At 42.2% G+C, this 23329-nt stretch overlaps 1 protein-coding gene across 4 annotated transcripts in view; it reads right to left on the bottom strand.

Moving 5' to 3' along the window:
• Nucleotides 1-204: 204 nt before the first annotated feature.
• Nucleotides 205-23329, bottom strand: part of nfic (nuclear factor I/C) — a 36777-nt gene continuing 13652 nt past the window's right edge. For 2 of the 4 annotated variants that reach the window (XM_070831965.1, XM_070831967.1), the window contains exons 2-12: nt 22669-22839; nt 22271-22447; nt 21381-21564; nt 14229-14303; nt 13747-13821; nt 12292-12424; nt 9966-10087; nt 9343-9456; nt 9103-9260; nt 7068-7251; nt 205-2611 (exon numbers count right to left, since the gene is read on the bottom strand). In XM_070831965.1, coding sequence (XP_070688066.1) covers nt 2487-2611; nt 7068-7251; nt 9103-9260; nt 9343-9456; nt 9966-10087; nt 12292-12424; nt 13747-13821; nt 14229-14303; nt 21381-21564; nt 22271-22447; nt 22669-22839 — 1518 coding nt within the window. In that variant the 3' untranslated portion in view covers nt 205-2486. Of the gene's footprint in view, nt 2612-4264; nt 4354-7067; nt 7252-9102; nt 9261-9342; nt 9457-9965; nt 10088-12291; nt 12425-13746; nt 13822-14228; nt 14304-21380; nt 21565-22270; nt 22448-22668; nt 22840-23329 lie in introns of all 4 variants that reach the window. The other 2 variants (XM_070831966.1, XM_070831964.1) reach the window with 2 other exon arrangements.

The following is a 23329-nucleotide window of genomic DNA, read 5'->3' as shown; positions in this document are numbered from 1 at the left end:
TTCTTGCTTAGATCATGGTGGTCAGAAATATGGGAATTAAACCGTTTTGCCCTTGAAAAACTTTCCAGGCTTCCATGAAAGACACCTTTGGAATCAGGAAAATGCTTTCCAAGATACAAGCACTCGCTGTACAAGTACAAGAATAATGTGATAATATATGTTTGCACAGGGAACACATATATATGAGTACATTAGGAGTAAAGTCTGCAGATTGCAGAAGCACTCACTTCTTTGTGAGTACTGCTAGGTGAAAAATTTGCTTGGCATTCAGTCTGACCGCACATCAACACAGAAACACCAGTCCACATCCCCAGGGAACACATTTCAACAGACTGCTTCATAGCTACAAAGCCTTGGAGATTAAACTATGGCACCAATCATTAAATATTAGTCCCTAAAAATCACATTTCTATTCAGTGTTCTCATCTCTAAGGAGATGGTGCAAAGATTGCAGAAGGCCAGCGTGCACATGTTGTCCCACTGCTGCATTTGGAGTTTACACTGAATTTCAAATACAAATATCAATGGTGATATGTTTAATCATTTGATTGGACTCTATTCTGCTTCTACATTCAGATCTTTGACAACTAAAAACACTGAGTTGTTGCCATCCTGAACTGACATCTCGCTCTTTGTTACTTGTATGAATGTGTGGTTTTGAGGTGCTGCCATCACCGTTTTGTTTTTGTTAATGTACGAATTCTATTAAATGCTAACCGTGTCAAATGCACCATGTATTTTTTTTAGGATTTGAAGCTATTAAATGCCTTTTAAAAAGATTATAGACTAAATGAAGCTGTGAAAAGCCAGCCATAAGAGAATATTGCTTTGCCTCAAAAAAGCACTGTCATAATGCCATTATTGTGTCTTGGTTGGACACAAAAAGTAAGCTTGTGGCCTAAAAACTTGATTTGTTGCTTTTTGCCAGTGGTAAAAAAAATCAAGGTTTGACTTAGAAACCAACCCTGGCACTGTCCTTCCATTCATCTGTCTATCCCCTGCCTGAACTCCACCCCACTGTTCCTCCACAGATCGTTCAGGTTGGGGTGGGTTAGAGCTACGCAGTGCAGAGCCTGCCGGGGACACCCTCTAAGACACCCAGTCACTCTAGAGCTGGACAAGAAACCTGGATTTGTGCTCAGGTCAAGTCAGTATGCACGTGACCTACTGCCATAACCACCGAAAATATCGAGACAAACACACAACAGCCCGTAAGCTGGGTATCGTGTCACATCACCGCACCTTTTTCAAAAAGGGATTTCACTTAGGCTTAGTGCAATGCCTGCGTTACGTCTGTCTACTCTACCTACACATAAGCACAAAGCCCACCGCTGTGTTCTCTGAGACACGAACACAGTCTGCACAACATCTCCTCCAAACAGAACAGAGCTGAGTGTGGAAATGCAGGAGCCATGTTCACATTCTGATACACGCATGAACACACACACACACACACACACACACACACACACAAACACACACACACACTATGCTACAGTTTCAAACACACTGAATTCACAATCCTGTTTGCTTTGCCTTTTCTCAGTCCTACTGAGCTGGATCGTTGTGGCCGCTGCATGTCTCCCAAAACTGTGCCTTTAGCCGTTTGGATAAAACTGATCAGCATCTGAAGGAAAGGAAGCAGCAGGATCTTCATGTGAGCTGATGCCCTCTGCTGACACCAGCAGCACCGGGCCTAACTCTCTACTTGTGTCCAACCATAGCATTGTGTGTTGTGTTACAGGAGGCATGAATATAGCTCTTAAATTCTACTAGAACTCATTGTTTTCTGATAAAAAAGCACAATCAAACAGTCTTAAAGATATGAGCTTAGCAAAGCAACTTAATGGTTGCAGGCTGATGATTGTCAATAAAAAAGACAAAGCCTCTGTCTTTTGGTGGGAAGAGAGAAAAAAATGGCGCTGTTTCAACTCTTAAATTTCTTCAGACGTATCAATAACATATTAAAAAGTGCAAAGAAACATTACATTTTAACAACGGGATCTCTTTCTAGTCAGTCCAGAAAATAAGGGAGGCTTATTTGCATATATTATAAGCAGCACCTGCAGCGGAGAGGGGCATTCTGGGTGTTGAAGGAGGGTGACTTCAATATCTGTCCCAAGGAGGAGGCCTTATGCTAGATTCAGGATACAGGGGGAAAGGCAGACATCCATCCCAGGGGAACGAGCCTCATCCTGGGGACACAGTTAGGTTACAGACTTCTTAGGATCTGGTGTGTTGAGGCCTGGTTCTGGTCTGCAATTCATCTGGACCAACCACACGTCTCCATCACTCCATCACTTTGACTTGAAAATCACAACTCGCGTCGGGGGCCATTTGTGAGAATCATTTAGTGTCATAATCTGTGGCTGCAAAAGTGAAAACAGCATCCTTCTTCCATCCAGCTTGTCTCCTGTGTGTATACATACACATATATAAATATATGACTCTATATTTATATATATGTGTGACCACATGTTATGCTTCTACAAAGCTGAATATATTTTTCCTCTGGCAATGTCTTGACAACATTGTTTCCTTTCCTCAAGGACAGAACTGCCTTGACAATCACTTTTCCTCCAGACGTCACTCAGTTGCCCAGATACCAAGACTGCAAAGGAGACATAAAGACAATTAAAATTCCCTTTGAATTATTTCAAAATGTATTACCTCAGCCTGCATTTGTCTCTTGGCCCAGCTTTATAAACACACTGTAAATAAGGTTAGTCATGAGTTTATTGATATAAACCCAACACCGGCACTTCACTAACTATTTAATCACCTAATAAATGCTTTGTCACACACTGTGAGTAATTCTAAAGATATCGTTTCTTTCTTTAGACATTCAGATATCATAATGAAGCACGTCTTTTGTGGTTCCTTACAGGTAGAACAGGTTTGATGAGAGAATGAATTAAAAATGCTGCTCCTACATCTCACTCTGAAACAGGTCCACTGACAGTGCCCTGAAATGAGCTCATTTACTTCGGTACTTAGTGTATTAAGTATATTGTGGTGCTAATACTTTTGTACTTTTACTTAATAAATCTTCCATCACTGGTTTGCCATACCTTAAAACTGGAATCACAGTCTGACACACATTTTTTAGACCCATCTGTGACATGCAAGCATTGACAGTCTGTCAGGGCTCTGCACAAACAAACTCTCCATTTGTTTCTTGGCAGATTGGACATAGTGAAGCTGCTGTATTTTTAATAAGACCAAATGTTTCACCAAATTTGCAACATCATTTTCTCTCCTGTTCATTTTGACACATTTCATTGATCAAAACCAACATGAATTCACTGAGTTTTTAAGTATCCCTATGAACCTAGTTGTGATTACTCCAGCTAAAAACTTATTTCACCATGTATTCAACCGCAACAAACTTTGGAAACACACAGACAGACAACGAGAGAGAGACAAAGAGGCGGAGAGAGGACTCCTGGCTCAGCAGTATTGGCTGAGCTGTTTCTCGAGCAGAGGCACTGCAATGCAGCAGCAGCAACAACCCAATCCAAACCTAACGGTCTTAAGGTCCAGCCCTCTTCTTTATTAGCACATATTGTATAATGTAGATACTTTTCTAAATACCTTAACCACCTGTTGATGCACCCACCCACAAGCCTTAGTATCTACTCCTCACCCACACACTGTATGTGCAGCCTGCCACTTAACGACCCACGTACCTACCTGCTGCAAGGTTTTCATGGCTCCAGCTTCTGAGACACTATATATTTTTTTTTAAGGAGTCAATGAGTAAAAGTCTCTGTGTTGTTTTATCGTCAGATTGATCCATGTCAGAGTACATTCAGAGCACAGAGCACAAGTCAAAGTTACTACACCAATACTGAGGAGTGTCAGTAGAAAGACACATGCTTTCCCAGATGAGATGAATAAAAGAGCAGCATGCAAAGTCTAGAGTGGATACATGGAATCACATTCAGCCAACTTAATCTAACACAAAGAAAGAATGCACTGTTTTCTTCAAGTGACTTTTCACAATGTTAAAATACAGTCAAACCATCAAGGCTGTGAGCACCCCAAACCAACTGTTGTTCAGGAGTGGCAGGATTCTCACAGAAGGATATACCGAAACCTTAGCATGTGATTATCTTTGTGGCTAGATACCACTATGACTAAATGGGAACTGACTGGGTTTAAAAGATCTTGAAGGCTCTTAACCCTCCAATAATCTGGGTTTTGTAGGCTCAGCTGAAACCCCCTTAATTGAGCTTGACAATATCAAATGAACCATACTAACCTGGGCTTGGTAGAGTCCACCTGGGTCTCGAGGGGTGACTCCAACGAAGGAGGTGCGATTGGCAGGGGGGGTCCCGGGGGTAGAATATGCTGAGGGTGTTTGCGTTAACAATATAAGTCTATAAGTATATGTCATAATGTCTATCATAATTCCATGTCACTTGTAAGGTTGCATGAGGCATTACTTTTATCAGTCTGTCCACATCAAAGGTCTGACACAACTCTGATCTAACTCTGGCTCTCTTCACACTCAACATTTATACCTATGGAGTTCTGATTTTGTACCAAGGGACACCAAATAGACAGCTGTAGCAACATGTCTGATGTTGGTGAATCTCCCTGTCACCGGTCAGAGCACTGTCTGTATTGTTATTGCAGGTATTATATCAGCACTGGGCCCTGCTCGTGGGAACCACCCAGCTTGTGATGGCCCCCGCAGGGATCTGGAGCTCCACACAGGATACAAACTGGTGAAGAAAATCATTTTCTGACTGCCGCTTCATCCATTAATGTCTGTCCCACAACTGCTTACTTCACTCATCTACAGACGACTCAAAGTGATTCTACACCCGCTGCAGATGAGGTACACTGCAAAGAAGCTGTGTTCAGTGAACAACTCAAACAAGAACAAGTGAAATAGCTCAACACAACTAATATTACAGGTGGTTTCTCCAAATTCAAGACAAAATGACACTTTTAAGGACCACTGCAGTCTCAAACCCCCTGAATAGACTCCCTCTGAATCCCTTGTTGAAGTTGCTGATTGAACACAGCTGAGAGTTTGGACATTTTTCCAATGCACCTAACTTGCAAATTTTGTGAGCAATAGTACCAAACATACGATAGAAAGCTCCAGAACAGTTACTTGATGGACTTTGAGGTGGGGCTGCTGTTAAGTGCTGTTTCCAAGGTCAAGAATAAGAACTTGAGTCCCCCCAAACTATAAAGGGTTAAACCTTACCAACTTTTAGAGGGAAAATAGAGCGATGAGCATCAACAGAGCCAGCATGTTTAACATTTAACAGCAGCTGTGTCCATGTCACTAAACCCAATGAGTGAACTGTGACATTTCAATTGGGTCCAACTGTACTGTCTTGTCTTTTGATCAGGTGTTAGAGTGAGCGTTACCTGAGTCTCTCTTTGACCTGAGTGTGTGTGTCTGTGTGTGTGGCACATGCATAGGCTGCAGCTGCCTTCCTGCCTGTGTATTTCTCAAGTTTGTCCCAACTAATTGCATGGTGACATAGGTTCTTAGCGACAACTCCATTGTTAGGGGTATTCTAATCTGATTGTTTATTCATTTAAAGGTATTGGAAACATGTTATGTCATCCAAACTGCTCATCTAAAGCCCATTCTCAGCCCAAAGCTGACTGAGCTGCTGCCTAAAGGAAGCTCTGAATGCACAGATTACAACATCACATTCCATGATGACATTTTCTTAGCAAACCTGGTCTGGATTTATTTACTGTCAATAGTCCCTTTTACAGACTCAGACTGGGGGGAAAGATTGAAATAAAAGGTTCATCACTAAATTGGTAGCTCTGTTCTTTTTTGGAAACCACTCCACAACTGCGGTTTACATGTGTGCTGAGCAGCTGTGTGTCGGACCTACACCCTCTCCCATGTAGTCGTGTCCCACAAAGAGACCATTCAAAGACATTCTAGGGGCATTCAAGAAAGTTGTCACTTTGGTTCTCATGTCCCTGGTCGTGTCTTTGTAGTCTTGTTATTCATTCATTGTTTCTGTAGACTATATAAGAAGTGAATGAAGCCACCATGACATCACTCATTGGTTTGTGGACTACCGTTTTGAGGTAGTCCTATTGTCTATTTTGTCCTAAAGGTGACCACAATTTACTAAATGAACATCATGCTGTGTCGAAGAAGACCTGAAACTAGCGACTGAGATCATAAAATCATGGCCTGTGTTTACTGAGGTAGTGAATCAGAGGAGAAGAGAACACTTTCTGTGCAGTCAGCCCTCTTTTTAGAGCCAGGGGAGTCGCCTCCTGCAGGCCACTAGAAAGAATGCAGGTTTAAGGCACTTCTGCACTGGCAGCACTTTTCTTTAGAGTCTCTGATCATTAACTGTTTCATTCTGTAGTATTTCCCTCCTGGTGCCTGCTGCCTTTGTGTGCTTCCCCACACCTGTGATTGTCTGCAGCTGTTCCTTGTTAACCTCACCTAACCTCTTCACTCCCCTCATTAGTCAGTCATATCTTATATCCACCCAAACTCTTTGTTTGCTGTCAGTTAACCTCCATTTATGGTTGGTTTCTGTCCTTGTTTTTCTCTCCTGTGGTTTTTGTACCTCTGTCTGGAGTCCTGTATTTTAAGCTGTATCTGGATTTACACCTGCACCTGCCTACATGTGCTTGTCAGATGTTTTCTTATTAAAATCTCTGAAGATCTGTTGCCACCTGTGTCTGCCTTTGGGTCTTTTCCCTGTGTACCTGGCTACCAACTGTGATGTGGGAACATGTCATCCAGTGCATTGTCATGGTTCTTTTTTGCTACCCACACATAGTTATGCTCTTTCTCCAGTGAGGAATTAAGTTAAGTTGGACTCTCAGTCAGTCAGTCAGTCAGTCAGTCAGTCAGTCAGTCAGTCAGTCAGTCAGAATACCCCACAGGAGCCTTTACATGAGTAAACCCTTGGTGTCACTTCCATCTTAACATTTCTGTATCCGGATGAACAAATAGAAGACTATAAATGGTAACATTCTATTCTAACACCAAGGTTATGTATGGACCTAATGTATGTGTCACGCCAATGCTGTTTGTTAGCGGTTTGACCACTTACTGGGTGATGTGGGGGAGTTTGCTCCCCCATCAGACGAGGTGGTAGTGGCCTTTGACTCTCCAGACAACGTTGACCTGGGGAGCGAGGATGGGGGAGAAGCCAGGGAGGGTGCCGGTCCAGGGGGTGCCAACATCTGAGAGGTGATATAGTGACTGGGCACTTTAACCTGGTTGCTGCCATTCAGCTGGATAAATCAGAAAGACAGACCACCAAATAATGAAGTGTGGATTGGACCTCACGGGGGGGGGGGGGGGGGGGGGGGCACATATATGCATCACACTGCATGTCCAACATGTAGGGACACAGTAGGCATTAACCCCTTGTGGCTGCTAACGATGCTAGCCTCAGTGTTGTTTGCTCTGGTGCTTCTTCTGCTTCAGTTTTCAGCTCTCCCTCCTGATCACCTACACCACGGAGGAACCTCTGAGTATTTGCCCGCTGGCAGGCACTACAGAGCACTGATCACCTACACCACGGAGGAACCTCTGAGTATTTGCAGAGCACTGTATACCAGCACACTTTCTTTCCATAAGCTGCCACTCTTGTGACAGACAGGAACAATGCAATAAATCTGAACATCTACTGTAAGTACAAATTCTCTAGAATATCTGTCGTAGTTTAAACATATACATGTCATCATAGCCAAATACAAATCTAACCATGCTGTATTTACTTTATATTGTATGCATGCACATACTGCTAGTGCAGGGGTTCTTTACCACTGGTACATGCACATACTGTCTGTTTTTAAATGTATGTATATATCTATTTAGAGTCGTTACACATTTACCTGTGTGTGTTTGCTGTCTATTTCTGTGCATGCACATACGCTCGGGTAATGCGTTGTTTGCAGTCATGTGATTCTGATGGTGATTGATATCGAGATGGAGGGCAGGAAGCGAAAAGCAGGACAGATAAGATGGAAGAAGTTTAGTCTAAATGTTTAGTTTTTACTTCTTTAGATTAGATGTCTAATTTAGATGATATTATGTGAGAACGGCATAAATAGAAAATCACAGCATATGTTGGATGTGATCCAATTGTTATGTAGAGGAGTGATGGCGGCAGCAGATATTAGCCACTGCCAGCACAAGCATTATCCAGCTTTGCTCCCCCTGACTGCAGATGGACGTTCACAAGCCAATGTGGACCTTTTCTCTGTCGATTTCTTGCATTTTTCCCTTATGAATAACAGCTTTTGCATTCAAAGGCTCCTTGTGGATCAATTTGAGCAACCACGAACAAGGCAATCTGTCGGCATTTAGACGGAGCTTTCAATGCATGTTTCATCTAGATGGTAACCCTGTATTTACCAAACTCTTTTGTACGTGCTGTGTGTCATTGTGCACTGCTAACCCAACACTCAAATCTCGCACCAGTCACAAATCTATGATATCCACTAGACAATGACTCCAATGTAGAAAATCTCTTGGTGCCCCCCCATCTGCACTTGTCATCACAGCAGCGCAGTGACGTGATAGCTGCAGTAGTGGAACCCTGAAGGAGTAGGATAAGCTATATCAAAACTACAAATGATTGTAATGTTATTATTGACTACCCTCACTGCAGATAGTGGACACTCAAACAGAAAAACAGAAAATTTCAGCACATTAAAATTTTTATTTTAGTCTTTATTTATGTACCGCCAGTTCAGAACAAGTGTGTAACTAGTGAATTTAGAATTTCTTTTGCTTCCTAGATTTTGTCAGGCGCATGACAAGAAAAAAGTTCAGTCTCAACTGTTCATACAAATGTTTGGGGCAGTATCTGTCCAAAGCTACATGTTCTACAAATAAACAGATTACTCCTCTTTCCAGAACCGCAGGTGTGAAACTGCTGGCACTTTTGTTCTGCAGCTGCCTGGAATTAGAGTAGAGGTGGACTCTCTCCTGTGTAATAAGACTCGTGGAGTTCTTTGTGCAGTAAAACGCTAACTGTTCTGCCAGCTTAAGCAGTAGCAGAGAAAGGAAACACAGTATTTGGGGCTCTGGAACGTACATTTGTTAGAGCTGACGTTTTGACTAGATGTACTCACAGAGCTGGTGGTTTGAGTGGCAGGGTCGCAGGCCAATGAGACCAAATCTTTTAGTGGATCCTGGGTCAGGTGAGGAGGATATCGGATAGTTCCATGGGAGAAGTAAGAGGAGGATGGGAAATGAAGAGATGAGGAGGGGTGGGGACTCCGAGACAGACCTGGACAGGGGGAGAAACAATCCAGTTAGCTTATGTTTTGTTTGTGTTGTCCTTATGGGAGTGAAGTGTGTGAGTCACTGACCACTGTGAACAGCTATGACTGGCCGGTGGTGCTGGGTGAAGGAGCCCAGTCTTGGTGAATCTTCCTGGGGAGAGGGACTGTCCAACTCTACCTTCTTCACTGGAGGAGACAGACCTACAACACACACACACACACACACACACACACACACACACACACATATTTATTGGTGCAACCACTAAAGGTGCTGGAGCCCTTTTATTTGTTCATGTTTATGCCAGTTTACTACCATGGAACTAGATGCCACCACCAAAAAAAAGAACCTGAACTTCAGGCCTCAGGCCAGTGCCCACCTCCAATATCTAACAGATAGGAATATGTAAAAACTAAACGTGTTAACATGGAGAATAACAACTAGACAAATGCACAATATTGGAGAAAACTGAAAAGTAGTTGCACTATTTCAAAATGCTGCTATGTTACATAGCAAGAGAGTACATATTGAGCTAACACGCAAACCCTCTACAGAAAAGTAGGAAGCCTCCAACCGTGCTGAAAGACACAGTGTGCATGTGTGCACTGCACTGTGTTGTGTTGGCCCAATCTAAGGGATAAATGCCCTGTGTGTCTCCAAGTATGGACACTGGATACTATAAGTCTAATTCTTGTTTTTACTCTGTTACCTCCTTCCATGTCATCAGTCCAGTTCCTGGAGCTGCTGGCAGGAGAGGAAGGGGAGTGGTAATACTCCCCTCCTGGACTGTCAGCCTCTTCCTCCATAGAGCCAGACTTGTGACGCTTACTCCTGCAGACACATACACAGACAGTTTCACATTTTGGATTATGGTATCATGGTGCGCTGTGTTAGAACAATGCTCTGTCCACACCCCAAGCAGCCCAACTCTTCTCCGGCAACAAACAGAATCCTAGATTTCTTTTTGACACTGTAGCCATTTTACTCTTTACTGTTCTTAATGTTGTTGTTTTTGCAAAAAACAGATGACATTAGATGCTAAATTAGTTCCTCATCTCCAGCTTCTTCTGTAAAATTGGCAGTAAAATATTCATATGCTGAATCCCAGTTACACTCTGGGAACATCGTCCACCTGGGGTAAACAACAACCTGCCTCTTTGACTCCCAGCCAGCTAACTTTAAGCTTTAAAGCTGAATAATGTTAATTTATCATTATTCATCATCATCATCATCATCATCATTATTTATTTGTCATTTATTACGACAACTACTAGCTTTAAAACCGCTGTGGGTAGACCTCTACTTAAGAAGTGTTGTCTTTTTGAACCTTTTCATTCTGCTCTCAGGGCCTGACACTCCACTTCAGTGTCCTGAGTGGTAGATAACATTTTACTTAGTACTGACACAACTTCCTCCTCTGTGCTTCTATTACTGGACTTCAGTACAGCATTTGGTACCATTAATCACTGTACACTCCAAGAAGTCAGAGGGCTTCAGGGCCTTTTCCTCTCATGCCTCCTTCTTCTGGAATAACCTCCCTGCTGACATCAGACAGTCTGACTCCATTGAGGTATTTCAGTTGCCTATCCCTTGATTACTCCAGACCTTGTATCTGTTACTGTTATCTGTGGGTCAGTCTTAGTCTCACTGAATAAACCTGCTACTTGTCCTGCTGACAATACTCTCTGAAAGCCACTGCATCACTCCAGCCTTGTGCAGTTTGATCTATGAAGAGCACTCACAGAAGACAGATTTTGAACAGAACTGGTCAGAATTGAAGTAGCAGAGGCCACAATATCATTGGTCCCTGGATCCTACAGTTCCCATAATGTGAGCATCTTTTCATTTGACTCTCCCTGAGTAGTAAGTACCCACATCTGTCAAACCCCACGATGTCACTTTGTAACACAGACTTTATGTAAATTCTCCAAGCCTCAGCTGTGATAAGCAAAAGATAATACCACTGTTTTCTCTGGTTATGTGGCACCAATTTCAAAAGTATTTGTGTATTTCTAGTACATAAACAGCTCGGCTTTCTGAAAAGATCACATTTCCAGCGGTGAAGTAATTCTTTAAGCACTCTTTAAGTACTGTTCTGATGTGAAAAGTACAAAATCATCAATAATAAAACATAATAATAAGATACCATCAAATATTAATTAGAGACAGAGATACAGTGTTGGAGGCCAACATGCCCATACACACCACCACACCCTTGCTTAACATAATATGAGCATCACAATACTCTGACTGTTCTGAACCACAATATGGTCACTACCACGTGTGTATACACAGTACGCAGTTATAATATGGTTTTACTATGAGCAAGATTTTTATGTCACACTGCTTACTGCTTATTATGTACAAAAGGAGCTGTTAGGCTTTTGAATGACACACCTGCAAAAGAGGTGTTCCATTCAAAAGCCTAGCAGCTCCTTTGGTGTGACAACCAAAAATCTTACATAACAGGCAAGAAAACATGTCTGTATAGCACTTTGCTGCTGTAAAGTTCAGCAAAAATTGAAAAACTCAAACTCAACTAAATTAAAAGGAGAAAAACTCTAATTAACCCACTAATCAGTCATGCACGTCATTCTTTAACTTTTTTAGTTTCATGGTTTCATTCTAATCTAAACACTTTTCCTTACCTGTGCAACATTCACACCTATAAGGATGATTTGAGTGACCAGTTAAGCAAACCTGCATGTCTTTGGATTGTGGGAGGGAACTGAAGCCACCAGGCAAAACTCAAGCAGGTAAATGTTAAAATATATCGAGCGTGTATGTTGAAGCCAGTAGCTCACAACCTCAGGTTTTCACAACTATCAAGCCACAAGTCTTTTTTCAGGGCGTCCTCCTTGTTAGGATGTTGCCTGAACAGCATACATATGTGGCCCCTTTGGAATATGATTTGTCAACTTGTTACAGTTTTGGATTTGAAATCCAGTCTTTGAGCTAAGCTGAGTTTACGTTCATGGTAGGGGACTGATGTTAGTCATGTGGTAACTGTTGTGTGTGTGTGTGTGTGTGATTACCCGCTGGATGAGGTGCTGGCCAGTGATCGTCTGAGGCTGACTGGCTGGTTTACAGACTGGTTGAGGTCGTACGCCAGATGACCCTGAAGCTCCCCCATGGAGAAACTGGGTCCTACTCCTGTGACTACTGGAGCTGCACACACATGGAAAACACACACTGGTTATGACCTAATATCCACCCATCCATTGTCTATACCATCACGGGGGGGGCTGGAGCCATTCCTAGCTGACATTGAGCGAGAGGCGGGGTACATCCTGGACCGGTCACGAGTCAATCACAGGGCCAACACATTCACACTCACACCTACAATTCTCCAATGAACATAACCTGCATGTCTTTGGACTGTGGGAGGAAGCCGGAGAACCCAGAGAAATCCCACGCAAGCACGGGGAGAACATGCAAACTCCACACAGGAAGGTTCAAGGACTCGAACGAGGAACCTTCTTGCTGTGAGGCAGCAGCGCTAACCACTGCATATCTCTGCTGCTCCTATGGCCTCCACTGGAAATTGAATATCATCTTCTCAATACTACTACTCAATACACTGTGTTTCTATCTCTCAGCCAATGGAATGCAAAATGTCACCCAACACATGAAGCACATCAGGTGTCCTAACTAGACGGGCTGAAAACAGCAGATTTCTTCCTTCCTCTCTACTATTTTGTGAAAGACTGTAAAAGCACTGTGCAAAACTTGAATTATTTGGACAACTCCTGACAAACAGTAGCCAATCAGGTTATACAGCAACAGGGATAGGCGTGTTTGTCACTTCAGACAAATAAGAGATGAGGGCTCAGATGATCACATTCAGATGTAAAGATTCTTTGATTTGAAGATAGAAAACACTCAGCTCAGAACACACTAGGCTTTTAAATGTCATAAAGTCCTTCAGAAATAAATCAAAATGCACTATGCTTACCTTGGTTAGATAGTTGAAATGGCTTTACATTTGTGACATTTGTACACAGTGACTTGTTTATGACTCCAAATGAGACTTGTTTGGTGTAAGTCTTAATTTCATACATTTCATGGCTTCAAACTAACCCACTTTCATTAAGATGAGGTTGTGCAGAATATGTGTTACTGCATATCACATGGCAATTTCTGTTTTGGCATCAAATTGCACTTGTATTTCCAAGTCCAAGGAGAAATTTCCCTCCAAAATATGCAATGAATGCTGAGCCATGCTCATATCATATGGCAGTAATTATCAGCCTCTGACCTGAAAACAGTGCCTGCATCAACGTCCAAGTCAAAATCATGACCGGGAAACTCATGTTTCCCAAATCCGATGGCCATAGTGTTGTAATGTCAGTGCAGTTTTCTTAACTCATGCCCAATCCTGCAGTCAAAGCACCACCCTGAGGTGTCCACCGACGTGATATGCTCTGTGTGACCTCATAAACAAAGGGTGGGTGTTACAACGGCTAAACATGATGGTGAAGTAGACTTACTTCTTGAGACCTGGACCAGCTCTGTAACACTGAAAACCCCTGATGTCACAAAACTCTCTTGGAACTCTGGCCCATCTGTAGAAGCACAACAGCAGTTAGACACTAAAGCCGAGTGTGTGTGTGTGTGTGTGTGTGTGTGTGTGTGTGTGTGTGTGTGTGTGTGTGTGTGTGTGAGTGTGTGAGTGTGTGAGTGTGTGTGTGAGAATAAGAGTCTAGAGCAGCAGCAGTCAATTCAATTGCTTGCTGATACGGAATAATGAATGAATATCTAGAGGCAAAGTTAACCATCTATCACATCCAACTGAGTTGATGGCCAATTTATGTCATCAGTAATTTGTTCAGATTATTGAAAAAGCCAAAACAAGTAACAGACAATAAATGAAGAAAGGGATCTATCTATCGACCAGTCTTTCTTCTTCTGTAACCAGGCTACACAGAAACGGAGAAAGAGGACGTTCGTCCAGGAAGATCCTTTACATTACCCAGGGTGGCAGTTCGACTGTCCTCTTGATCAGAGCCCACTCCTGTACGACTGGGACTGCTGCTCTGCTCTGCCTCTGGAGAGATAGCAAGACGGACAAAGTGATGAATGGATCAAACAATGTTTTTGGGAATCTTGCCTGACATTATCAGGTCTTTATATCCTTCAGATTCTACCACACACGTTATGCCAGTAGAGGGCAGGACATAGTAACACATTTTGCTACTGCATACCATTTTCATAGCAGACCTTTAGCATTACTAAGGGCACCGTTCATTTCAGGAGTGCCAGGTAGCGTACAGGCTGGCTCACTAATGTCGTATTGGAACATTGGAACAGAGGCCATCATTAAGAGGACTGGCTTCAGTTCTATTCCTCCTGTTATGATGTTTGCTATGAGAAAGGGTTAATGAGAAGATGTGAATCAAATCAAATCCGCCAATGCACTGGTTGGTGTCACCAATATTCTATGCAAGACAAACAGTCGAACTACCAACCAAGCCTACAACAGCAGGGAAACACATTTGCAAATCCTGCAGACACAAAATGTAAAGACTGCTATGAGACTTGTTTCCACCACATCACAGAATATGTGTGCTGGGAATGTGCATGAATACTCTTTCAAACACACAGCCAATCAATATGCCTATGTTTCTGTGAGGTCTCAAGTGCTCTCACAAGTGTTTGTGAGTGTGGGTGTGGGGCATTTTAAACAGTGTGTGCAGGTGATCATTCAGGAAACTAACAAGGTACTTGTGACTGTGTAGCTCTGCTTGTGTATCAGGCTGCTCAGCCATGTGGAAAAGAATGATTTTGAACATAGAAAGAGTAAATAATGAGTTTGCATTTTACACAGGGGGAAGTGGCAGAGAGCCAGTGTTTCCCCAACCATTCTACAGGCCATCAACAGGCCAAAAATAATTTTTATACATGCCAAATATCGTCATGTAAGCTATTTATTAATTCCTCTGTGCGCCCCCCACCCTCCTTCTGTCATGAACTAGTAAACTAATCCGGGACTATTTGAATGGATGCTGCAGTGCAACCTAAAGATGGATTGGACCATTGCTGGTTTTATATCTGTATATTTCCTCCCAGCATTCTCCAATACAGAGGAAGTACATTTCTCATATATCCACAATGTTTCTGTATTAAGAGGCTAGCAGGAACAGGACAACATGACATTTCAACAGTTTTTCAAAAACCACTGAGCCAAGTAAAAGTACAGCAGGTGAGAGGAGAGGATGGGGAGAGATGGGGGAGCAGAAGGTGTGGGGGACAGCGAGGGCTCGCAGCATTAGCAATATTGTCGCTGACGATGTGATGAGCAAACATCGCAAATCTGGGTGGAACCCAAAATACCAAAAGTCTAGCCCCTGGTTATACCACATTCCTCATGGTAGGTTTGAATTAGTTGATCTCAAGTTTTAAAACAAACTGAGATGCGACATTTTTCTTCTAATCAAGTCTGATAATTATGTAGATAGATAAAAAGTGAGGGTTAATTGACATAATTTTTATTTACAGGAATGTTCTGTCTCTTATGCCGTCATCATAAGCAGGCCGTCAAAACAGAATCATCCCAGAGGGTGATCACTGAGATCCCCTCTGGGATGTCGGACCACCACACCGCAGCCTTCCAGGCCTGTGGTCACAAGGTCAAATGTAATCCCACTGTTTGATTTCAGTGATAATTTGACTATGTATACCTACAATCATTTACTAATTGTCCAGGTCACTCCGTTACAGCAGCATTTGAGCCAGTACTGACTATTGAACATGAGGCTGTGGGGGGGGGCTTTTAAATGCCTTTACTGGCTGGTGAAGCATGGCATTGCTTGTCCAGCTCTCCTTGAGCTAGCACAGCTGCTTGGTTGTGACTATTTTGCCAAACTTCAGGTAACTATATGCATATCATAATAGCTAAATTGTCATTCTATTGTAATTAAACTAGAGTCACTTCCTGGAAGACATCAGAAACTCCCAGACATTCGGGCTCACACTTGATGAGAGCACAGATGTTGCTGTAATTAAACAGCAAGACGTGCATGTTTGGTGAAGTGATACACTTTTTAAATGGGACATAAAACATGGATTCATTCCGTTTGAAATCTAACAAATATGCATCCTGTCAGTAATAGTAAATGTCTGTGTATGTAATTCTAAAACAACTGTATTTCAGATTACCTTGACAGAGAGGGAGTTGCTTTTTGTCAGTTTCAGTTTACTGACACCATTGTGACCGCCATCCATGACATCACTAATCAGAAGGGCATTCTGAAGGACAACATATTTGGTCTTGGTACCGATGGTGCAGCAGTGATGGTAAATTGACCACATCCTTCCCCACTCCAAAGCACTCAACATGTTTTTACAAATACAATTTTTGTCCTCTTTCATTCTTTTTTTTTAAATAGGACGCCATAATGGTGTGGCTAAACAACTTGGTGACACCGTGCCATGGCCTGTAACAGTGCACAGTGCTGCACCTGTTTGGTAAACACCACATATGAAGACGTTCAGGGACCACCCGCAGCAACTTCACCTGTATTTCTGCAACAGAACTGAAGTCCTGAGAGCAGCAGCCACAACTTTGGGCATCTATAATCTGAAGGTTGAGGTAAAACAAATATTCATTTTTTCATTGTGCCAGAAATGTGTTCATTTCCACCAAAATAATTCATGGGACATCAAAGACATACGCTGGCTCTCTCAGCACCGGGCTGCAGTCTCCCTGCAGTCCTGACGGCCCAGGCAGAGGAGGCAGAGCAGAACACGTCTCCTGTGGTAAAAGGTCTTTACTCTTTTTGTGCCACATACCGATTTGTAGCAGCACGCTGATGTGCTGCCTCATCTGGCAAAAATGTCGAAGGTCTTCCAAAAGTAGGATGTTTCCTCGTTGTGAAAGACCAAGTAAGATCATTCTCCCTCCTTCTTTTTTTTTAAACAAGACAACTGATTTAGGTGTGCTGATGTCACTCTGCATACTAAATGTAACTTCTTTCCCTCAGGTACCTGTCAAAATTGAGACAATTCACAAGATTAAGGAGGCAGGTGACCATCAGCCTCCTGGCTCAGCCATGGCCACACCCCACCGTGGCCTGGATGATCCCAATGGGCTGGGACTGCTGAACATCAGAGCTGAAGAGGAGGGGGGAGGGAGAGGCCAGCCATTCTTGACTACAGTGGCCAGGATGTGTTCTGGATTCAGCATATATCAGAATATCAGCATAGTATAACTTTCTTTGTACCACAACTGTAGCACAATATAACAAGATATTTCTTTAAAACAAATTAGGTGATGGATCAACACATCAACTGAATCAGCGTTTCCAACAACTGCACATTCTGCATGCACTCAAGTGCACTGGGCCCACAAGCAGCTGGGAACCCAGACCAAAAGGATCCTGTGAGTCACCCGAAGAGTCTTGCTGCCAAATTCCCCCCTATGGATGAGCAGACACCTTTGGGGGAATGGTCTTCCTTTAACCCTTTGAGGGTCTTCAGCACTTTCTAGTGTGTTATGATTTTTATTTTTAGCATATTTTATCAGTTTTTCATGCATATTGCTTATAATTTTGCAAGATGGTGAATTTTTCAGAGTTCTCAATTTTTTTCATGTATTTTTTGTGTATTTTAGACCATAAAATGATGCGCATCATGACAAAAACATGGCAATTTAAGGGTTAATTTTTTAAAAAACTAATTAAAATTTGATATGTATGATTAGGGCTGATGCTGGTCTAAAAAACTATTTTAAAAAAATTTTAAAAAAAGAAAGATTTTTAACATTTTTATGGCTTGTTTTTATGCATACACATTTATGTGTAAGGATCTTTAACGTGATTATTTCTGAGGACCTTCAAGGGGTTAAAGAACATCTTCTGACTGGCGGGCTGAAGGTGAGAGTCTAGCTTTGTCCCTTATCACATCTCATATTCACGTGCCTTGCTTGCTGATTTATTTAATTGTAAGACAAGAACCAGCTTGATGTCATGACAGAGCTGGCATCACAGTATGATGAGCTTGGTCAGCTCTATCCCTGCCTGAGCAAGCTCGCTGCCATAGCGCTCATCATTCCTCTGAGCAGTGTGAACTGTGAAAGAGGTTTTTCCACCATGAACAACTTACACAACTCATTATTTTTAGCAATATAAGTCAGTCTTTAGAGAAGAAGTTTCTAAAAAAAACAGACAAATCTTGACTTTTGGTAGGTGAAACATGACCTCAGGAACAGGCTGCAAGGGCAGAACTGGGCAGTCTGGATGAAAATCTCCATCAATGGGGGAAGATATCCTCACCACGACGCCATGGTGAAATTCTTCTCCAAGCCAAGTTAACGTGCAGCCATCAGCAATGCACAATGTGTTTGAAATAAAAGCAATTTATTAAATAATTCTAGTTTTGTGATCACTTTGTTTCAGGTGTTTAAATGGTTCAAATTTGGTGCCCGCACATAATCTCTATCAGCTCCTGTCACCGGGCCTGAAAACCTTTCTGGGGGAAACACTGTGTGTCCAGTATAATTTCAGGTCACACAGAGTGAGTGAGAGTGAGTGCTGCTGATCTACAACCACAATATTAAAATCACAGTCCTGACACTGGTATGCCACTATGAGTCAGAGCTCCCCCTCAATACATCCTGCAGCGACACCTCTTCTGTTCCCCTGGCTGGCTGTTGATCATGTTTATTCTGATTTATCTACTGTTGCAGAAACCTGATGACACTGGTGTCACTTGAGCACTCGTGCTGCTCTGTTCCTTCAAACTGCTGCTTCATTGTGTTATTGAATGAAACTCTCACAGCTCCTGAAGCCACAATATAAAAACCAGATGTGAACACTGCGTTCTCTCTCAGTTGTTTTTGGACTGAACGCGAAGTTACATTAAGCACATGATCTTACACATGATTTAAAGCGACCAGTGAGAAAGGAGAACAAAACAGACAATTTCTGTGTCACTAACACACACACACACACACACACAAGACAAGTTATAGAATCCAATAATGGAGTGGTAAAGTGGTTGTTCAGTCAGACTGTGTAGCAGTCTGAAGAACAGCTAACCTTTCTCCTTCTGTAGCATTACTAGTTCTCTTTTCTTCTCTATTCAGGTCGAGCAAACTTCATCAAACATTTCTCTGGAACCTGTTAAAAGGTGTCCTAATGCCTTCCCTCTGCTATATTTCCATTCTTCCTCCTTCAATCCTTCCCTCTCCCCTTGCACTCCTCCTGTGTGCTGTCTCCTCCTTGTTCTGCTGTCTTTTCACATGTTTTTGTTCTCAACTCCTGCGATGTGGAATGAAGCATGTATCCTCAAATGCCCTTGGTTCAATAATTACAGCATACAATGAATTCGCCTTTCTCCCTCGTTTCTTTTCTAACAATGTGTTTCAGCTATACGGAAACTTTCATTTCACAGACAGGCCATTTTGATTTTGATATTTACTTCATATTCTCTTCTATTTTTCCTTTTTCCCACACTGCCCTTCTTCCTCAGGCATCAAGACGACCTGCATTTCCAACAGACAGACATGATTCTCAGTATCCTAACATCTGTGGTCATGTTCATGTAGGCTAATTCACTTAGGTTTCATTCAACTTCTTGTTGACTTTTAGCAACAGAGTATGTAACTAGATGATCTCAGCTCAAAGGTCCTCTGCTTAACTGAGCTTTCAAGCACTTCTAATGGCCTTCTCAAGTTGGCTCAGGTGTTCATGGGTCACAAACTTTTATGCTCAATTGATACACTATGTCCACTAGTGAACAAGAAGAGATCTAAAACTGTTTTCTTTGCCACCACTGTTCATGTACAGGCTGACATAAGCAGAACCAGTGTACACGAAGCCCACCAGCACAGATTAGCATCTCAATGCGTACTCTAACCACCTCTGACAACATAAAGGATGAGCGGTGAGAACATCCCCACACAGAGCACATCTTATAAGTGAGGAGGTGGATAAAAAGGGGGGTTAGCAGCAGATATGAGAATCCACCTCGCCTGCACACCAGAATAGGACCACCAAAAGCATCACAGTGGGACTTCACCTAGCCAAATTCTTAAAATCACAGGGCGACAGTACTTAACAATTTAAGATTAACAACTTAAGATCCGTGCTGTTCCACCCTGAAGTCATAATTAGATAAACCATTAAAAAGAAGCATGGCCACAGAAGATATCCAACATCACTAGTACTTAAATAGTATAGAGGAGTGATGTAGTTTAGTAGGGATAGTAATGGTGATGGCACTGTGTTTTTTTCACATGATGCCAAACAGCACAGCTTTTGCTATTCACTGTTCTCTTGTTGGAAGTTAAGTCAAAGGTGCTAGCTTGCTTATTGTTAGCCTGGCTGGAAAATCAAATCTAGGTCTTCTTCACTGGATCCCTGGTCTGAGAGATGCAGCAAAGCTAAAAATAACATGGGAACCCAAATCAACACTCACACAGACACAGGCTGACACACACACACACACACACACACACACACACACACACACACACAGATAGTCTACCAAATGTATCTCTGTGAGACAGACTGAACAATTCTAGATGATTATTAATGAACATAATGTAATTAATAGAATAATGATACTTAGCTATGACGAAGATAAGCTGCCATCCATCCATCTAGGCATTAACGTGAGGAAATCATTTTATGTATCTGTTTGAATTTGATTTGCAGTATTTCAGTTTACAATCATATTTTTTAACTTGATGATGATGAGTGATGACACTGACTGAGGTGTAGAACATTTCCCCTCTGTTTGGAAACCTGCTGTGATGATATCACAGGTAGAGAAATTAGGGTTATGATGTGTCGTTGCAGACAAAACTAATATCTGTGTGTGTGTGTGTGTGTGTTACATAACTATGACAGTAGAATCCACAACCTCTCACAGTTGTGTCTTCAAATAATTCGGCAACATTCCGTTGTAGTTAGCCATTACTCAAGTTTTACCGGTAGTATATTTTATCTCAATTGTTGCTTCCTCATCTAGGGGGGTAGCAGCATTAATGAAAGTTCTTTGCAGAAACAGAGCACTCACTCGCTTTGGAACAAAAAAATACATCCAGGGCCATACCACAATTACAAATGAAGGAGAACATAGACAGTACATCAAAGCGTGCAAATGTGTGTGTGCTACATACCTCTCTCTTGTACATAGTAAGCGAGGTAGAGGTCGAGCTCTTTGACAGAGACAGAGATGTGTCGAGGTTGGACACAAAGGACTGGGTTGGAGCACTGGCCTCCCTTCACCAGCCGCTCTCCATCTGTGCTTTCCAATGGGATTCCTTTAAACAGGATGACCATCACCAGGTCCAACCTCCACACCTTGCAAAAGACCAAACACAGCATTTCTTGTAAAAACAACATTAAGAGTCTTCTGTATTTGTGTGTGTCAGACCAGAGAAGCTTTTGGGTTTTTATACATTGAGCCTGTAAGTTGACCAAATATTCCAGCAACTTTTTCGTTTGAGCCACGTGCTAAATGAACAGTTAGTACCACTGTCACTGAATGAATGAAGCTGGTACAGGCAACAGATCTGTGAAGCTCATAATGCAAAATAATATAAATCAGATCATATGATATTGTAACCTGATGTGTATGAGACCAGATGTCTGTGTCCAGGGCATCGTTCAGTATCAAAGCACGCGTTATTTACCGCTGATGACCGGTGATGCCGTCAAGGCTTTTCACACAGACCACGATAGCTGTAAACACAGCTCTGAATGTGCTGCTGAAGTTCTGCTAACTGTGATCAAACATGTTTCACGTCATTTCAACAACATATTGGTAGTTGCCAACATGTGACACTGAATTCCATTGCACTGTTAACTAACTTTAGATTTTTACTCAACTATGGCTCTGCCTTGCTTTAAGGGTGCAGGATAATGTCAAGGTAGAAGCTGCTGTAGGTCAGAAAGAGAAATGATCTATGAGATAATGTTCAATCTTCAGTGTTAAAGTGTGCCTTCAAGAACTGTGGAACAGAACTACTGGAAATGAACACGTACTGTTAAGCTGGATTTAGTTTACCTTGTCAGCTTGTCGGAGACAGTCTATGCGTCTCATTTTGCCTTTCTGGTCGGGGTTTGACAGGACACAGCATGCAGCTTTCTTCCCAGTAATTGACAGGACAAAGTCTTCTCTGCATTCAGGTCTAATGTCTTTTCTTAGCTTGGCCAAAAGACGGCTGGCCCATTTCTGTTTCACCTAGGAGCGGAATGAGTTTGTAATGGCAATTATGTCATTAATACACTGTAATGAATAATGTTGCTGCATATCAAAAACAGCACAACACATAACATGTCTTTCATTTGTTGAATCGTACGTTTAACGCTAAGTATGGTACCCTCATTTTAGCTGCTTGATTTGTGATACAAAACAAAAAGATATCTATTTCCACTATTCACCACTGAACCTAGCCATCCCACCTCTGCCTTCTCCCCCAACAGTTCGTCTTTGACGGCTCTCTCTTCTTCTTTAGTCATCCTTTTCTCATGTTTTTTGAAGTACTTCCTTTTCCTGGCCTGAAGGTTGAACCATGTGTAGGCGAAGGCACGGACCTGGGGCAGCAGAGCCTCAATGAACGGATGGAACTCATCCTACATGACAGAAAACAGACAAACACACACACATACAGTACACACACAATCAGAACATGCAGCATGGGCTCCAGCAGAATACCACCATAGAGCTATGTTTTCACCCCCAGTCTTACAGGAAGCTTCCACACTGCTGAATTTGGCACACCTGTTGTGGGAGTGTTATGAATATTCTGCCTGCATTGTTAATCTAATGTATGTTTGACATGTTAATGTGTAATGTATGAAATCCGATTACAACTGTTTGACATTTTCTACATCAAATGATTTCTGAATCAACGACTAGAGAAAGTAAAGGTGTGTTTCCACCAAACTCTAAGCAAATTTTCCGCAAGTGAGTTTCATACAAAGTTGATACAAAGACACCAATAGACGCGCAATGTTGAACTATTCTTTCAACTACTAATGTAGCCAGCATTCATCTGCCTTGGACTTAAAATACTGTATTTGTAAAAACATGGCCTCCATTATTTAGAGTTTCACATTGTAC

Source organism: Pempheris klunzingeri, chromosome 6 (genome assembly GCF_042242105.1).
Source record: "Pempheris klunzingeri isolate RE-2024b chromosome 6, fPemKlu1.hap1, whole genome shotgun sequence".
NCBI lineage: Eukaryota > Metazoa > Chordata > Actinopteri > Acropomatiformes > Pempheridae > Pempheris > Pempheris klunzingeri.
The sequence above is the reverse complement of the archived record's forward strand: the minus strand, read 5'-3'. Positions and strand labels throughout refer to the sequence as shown.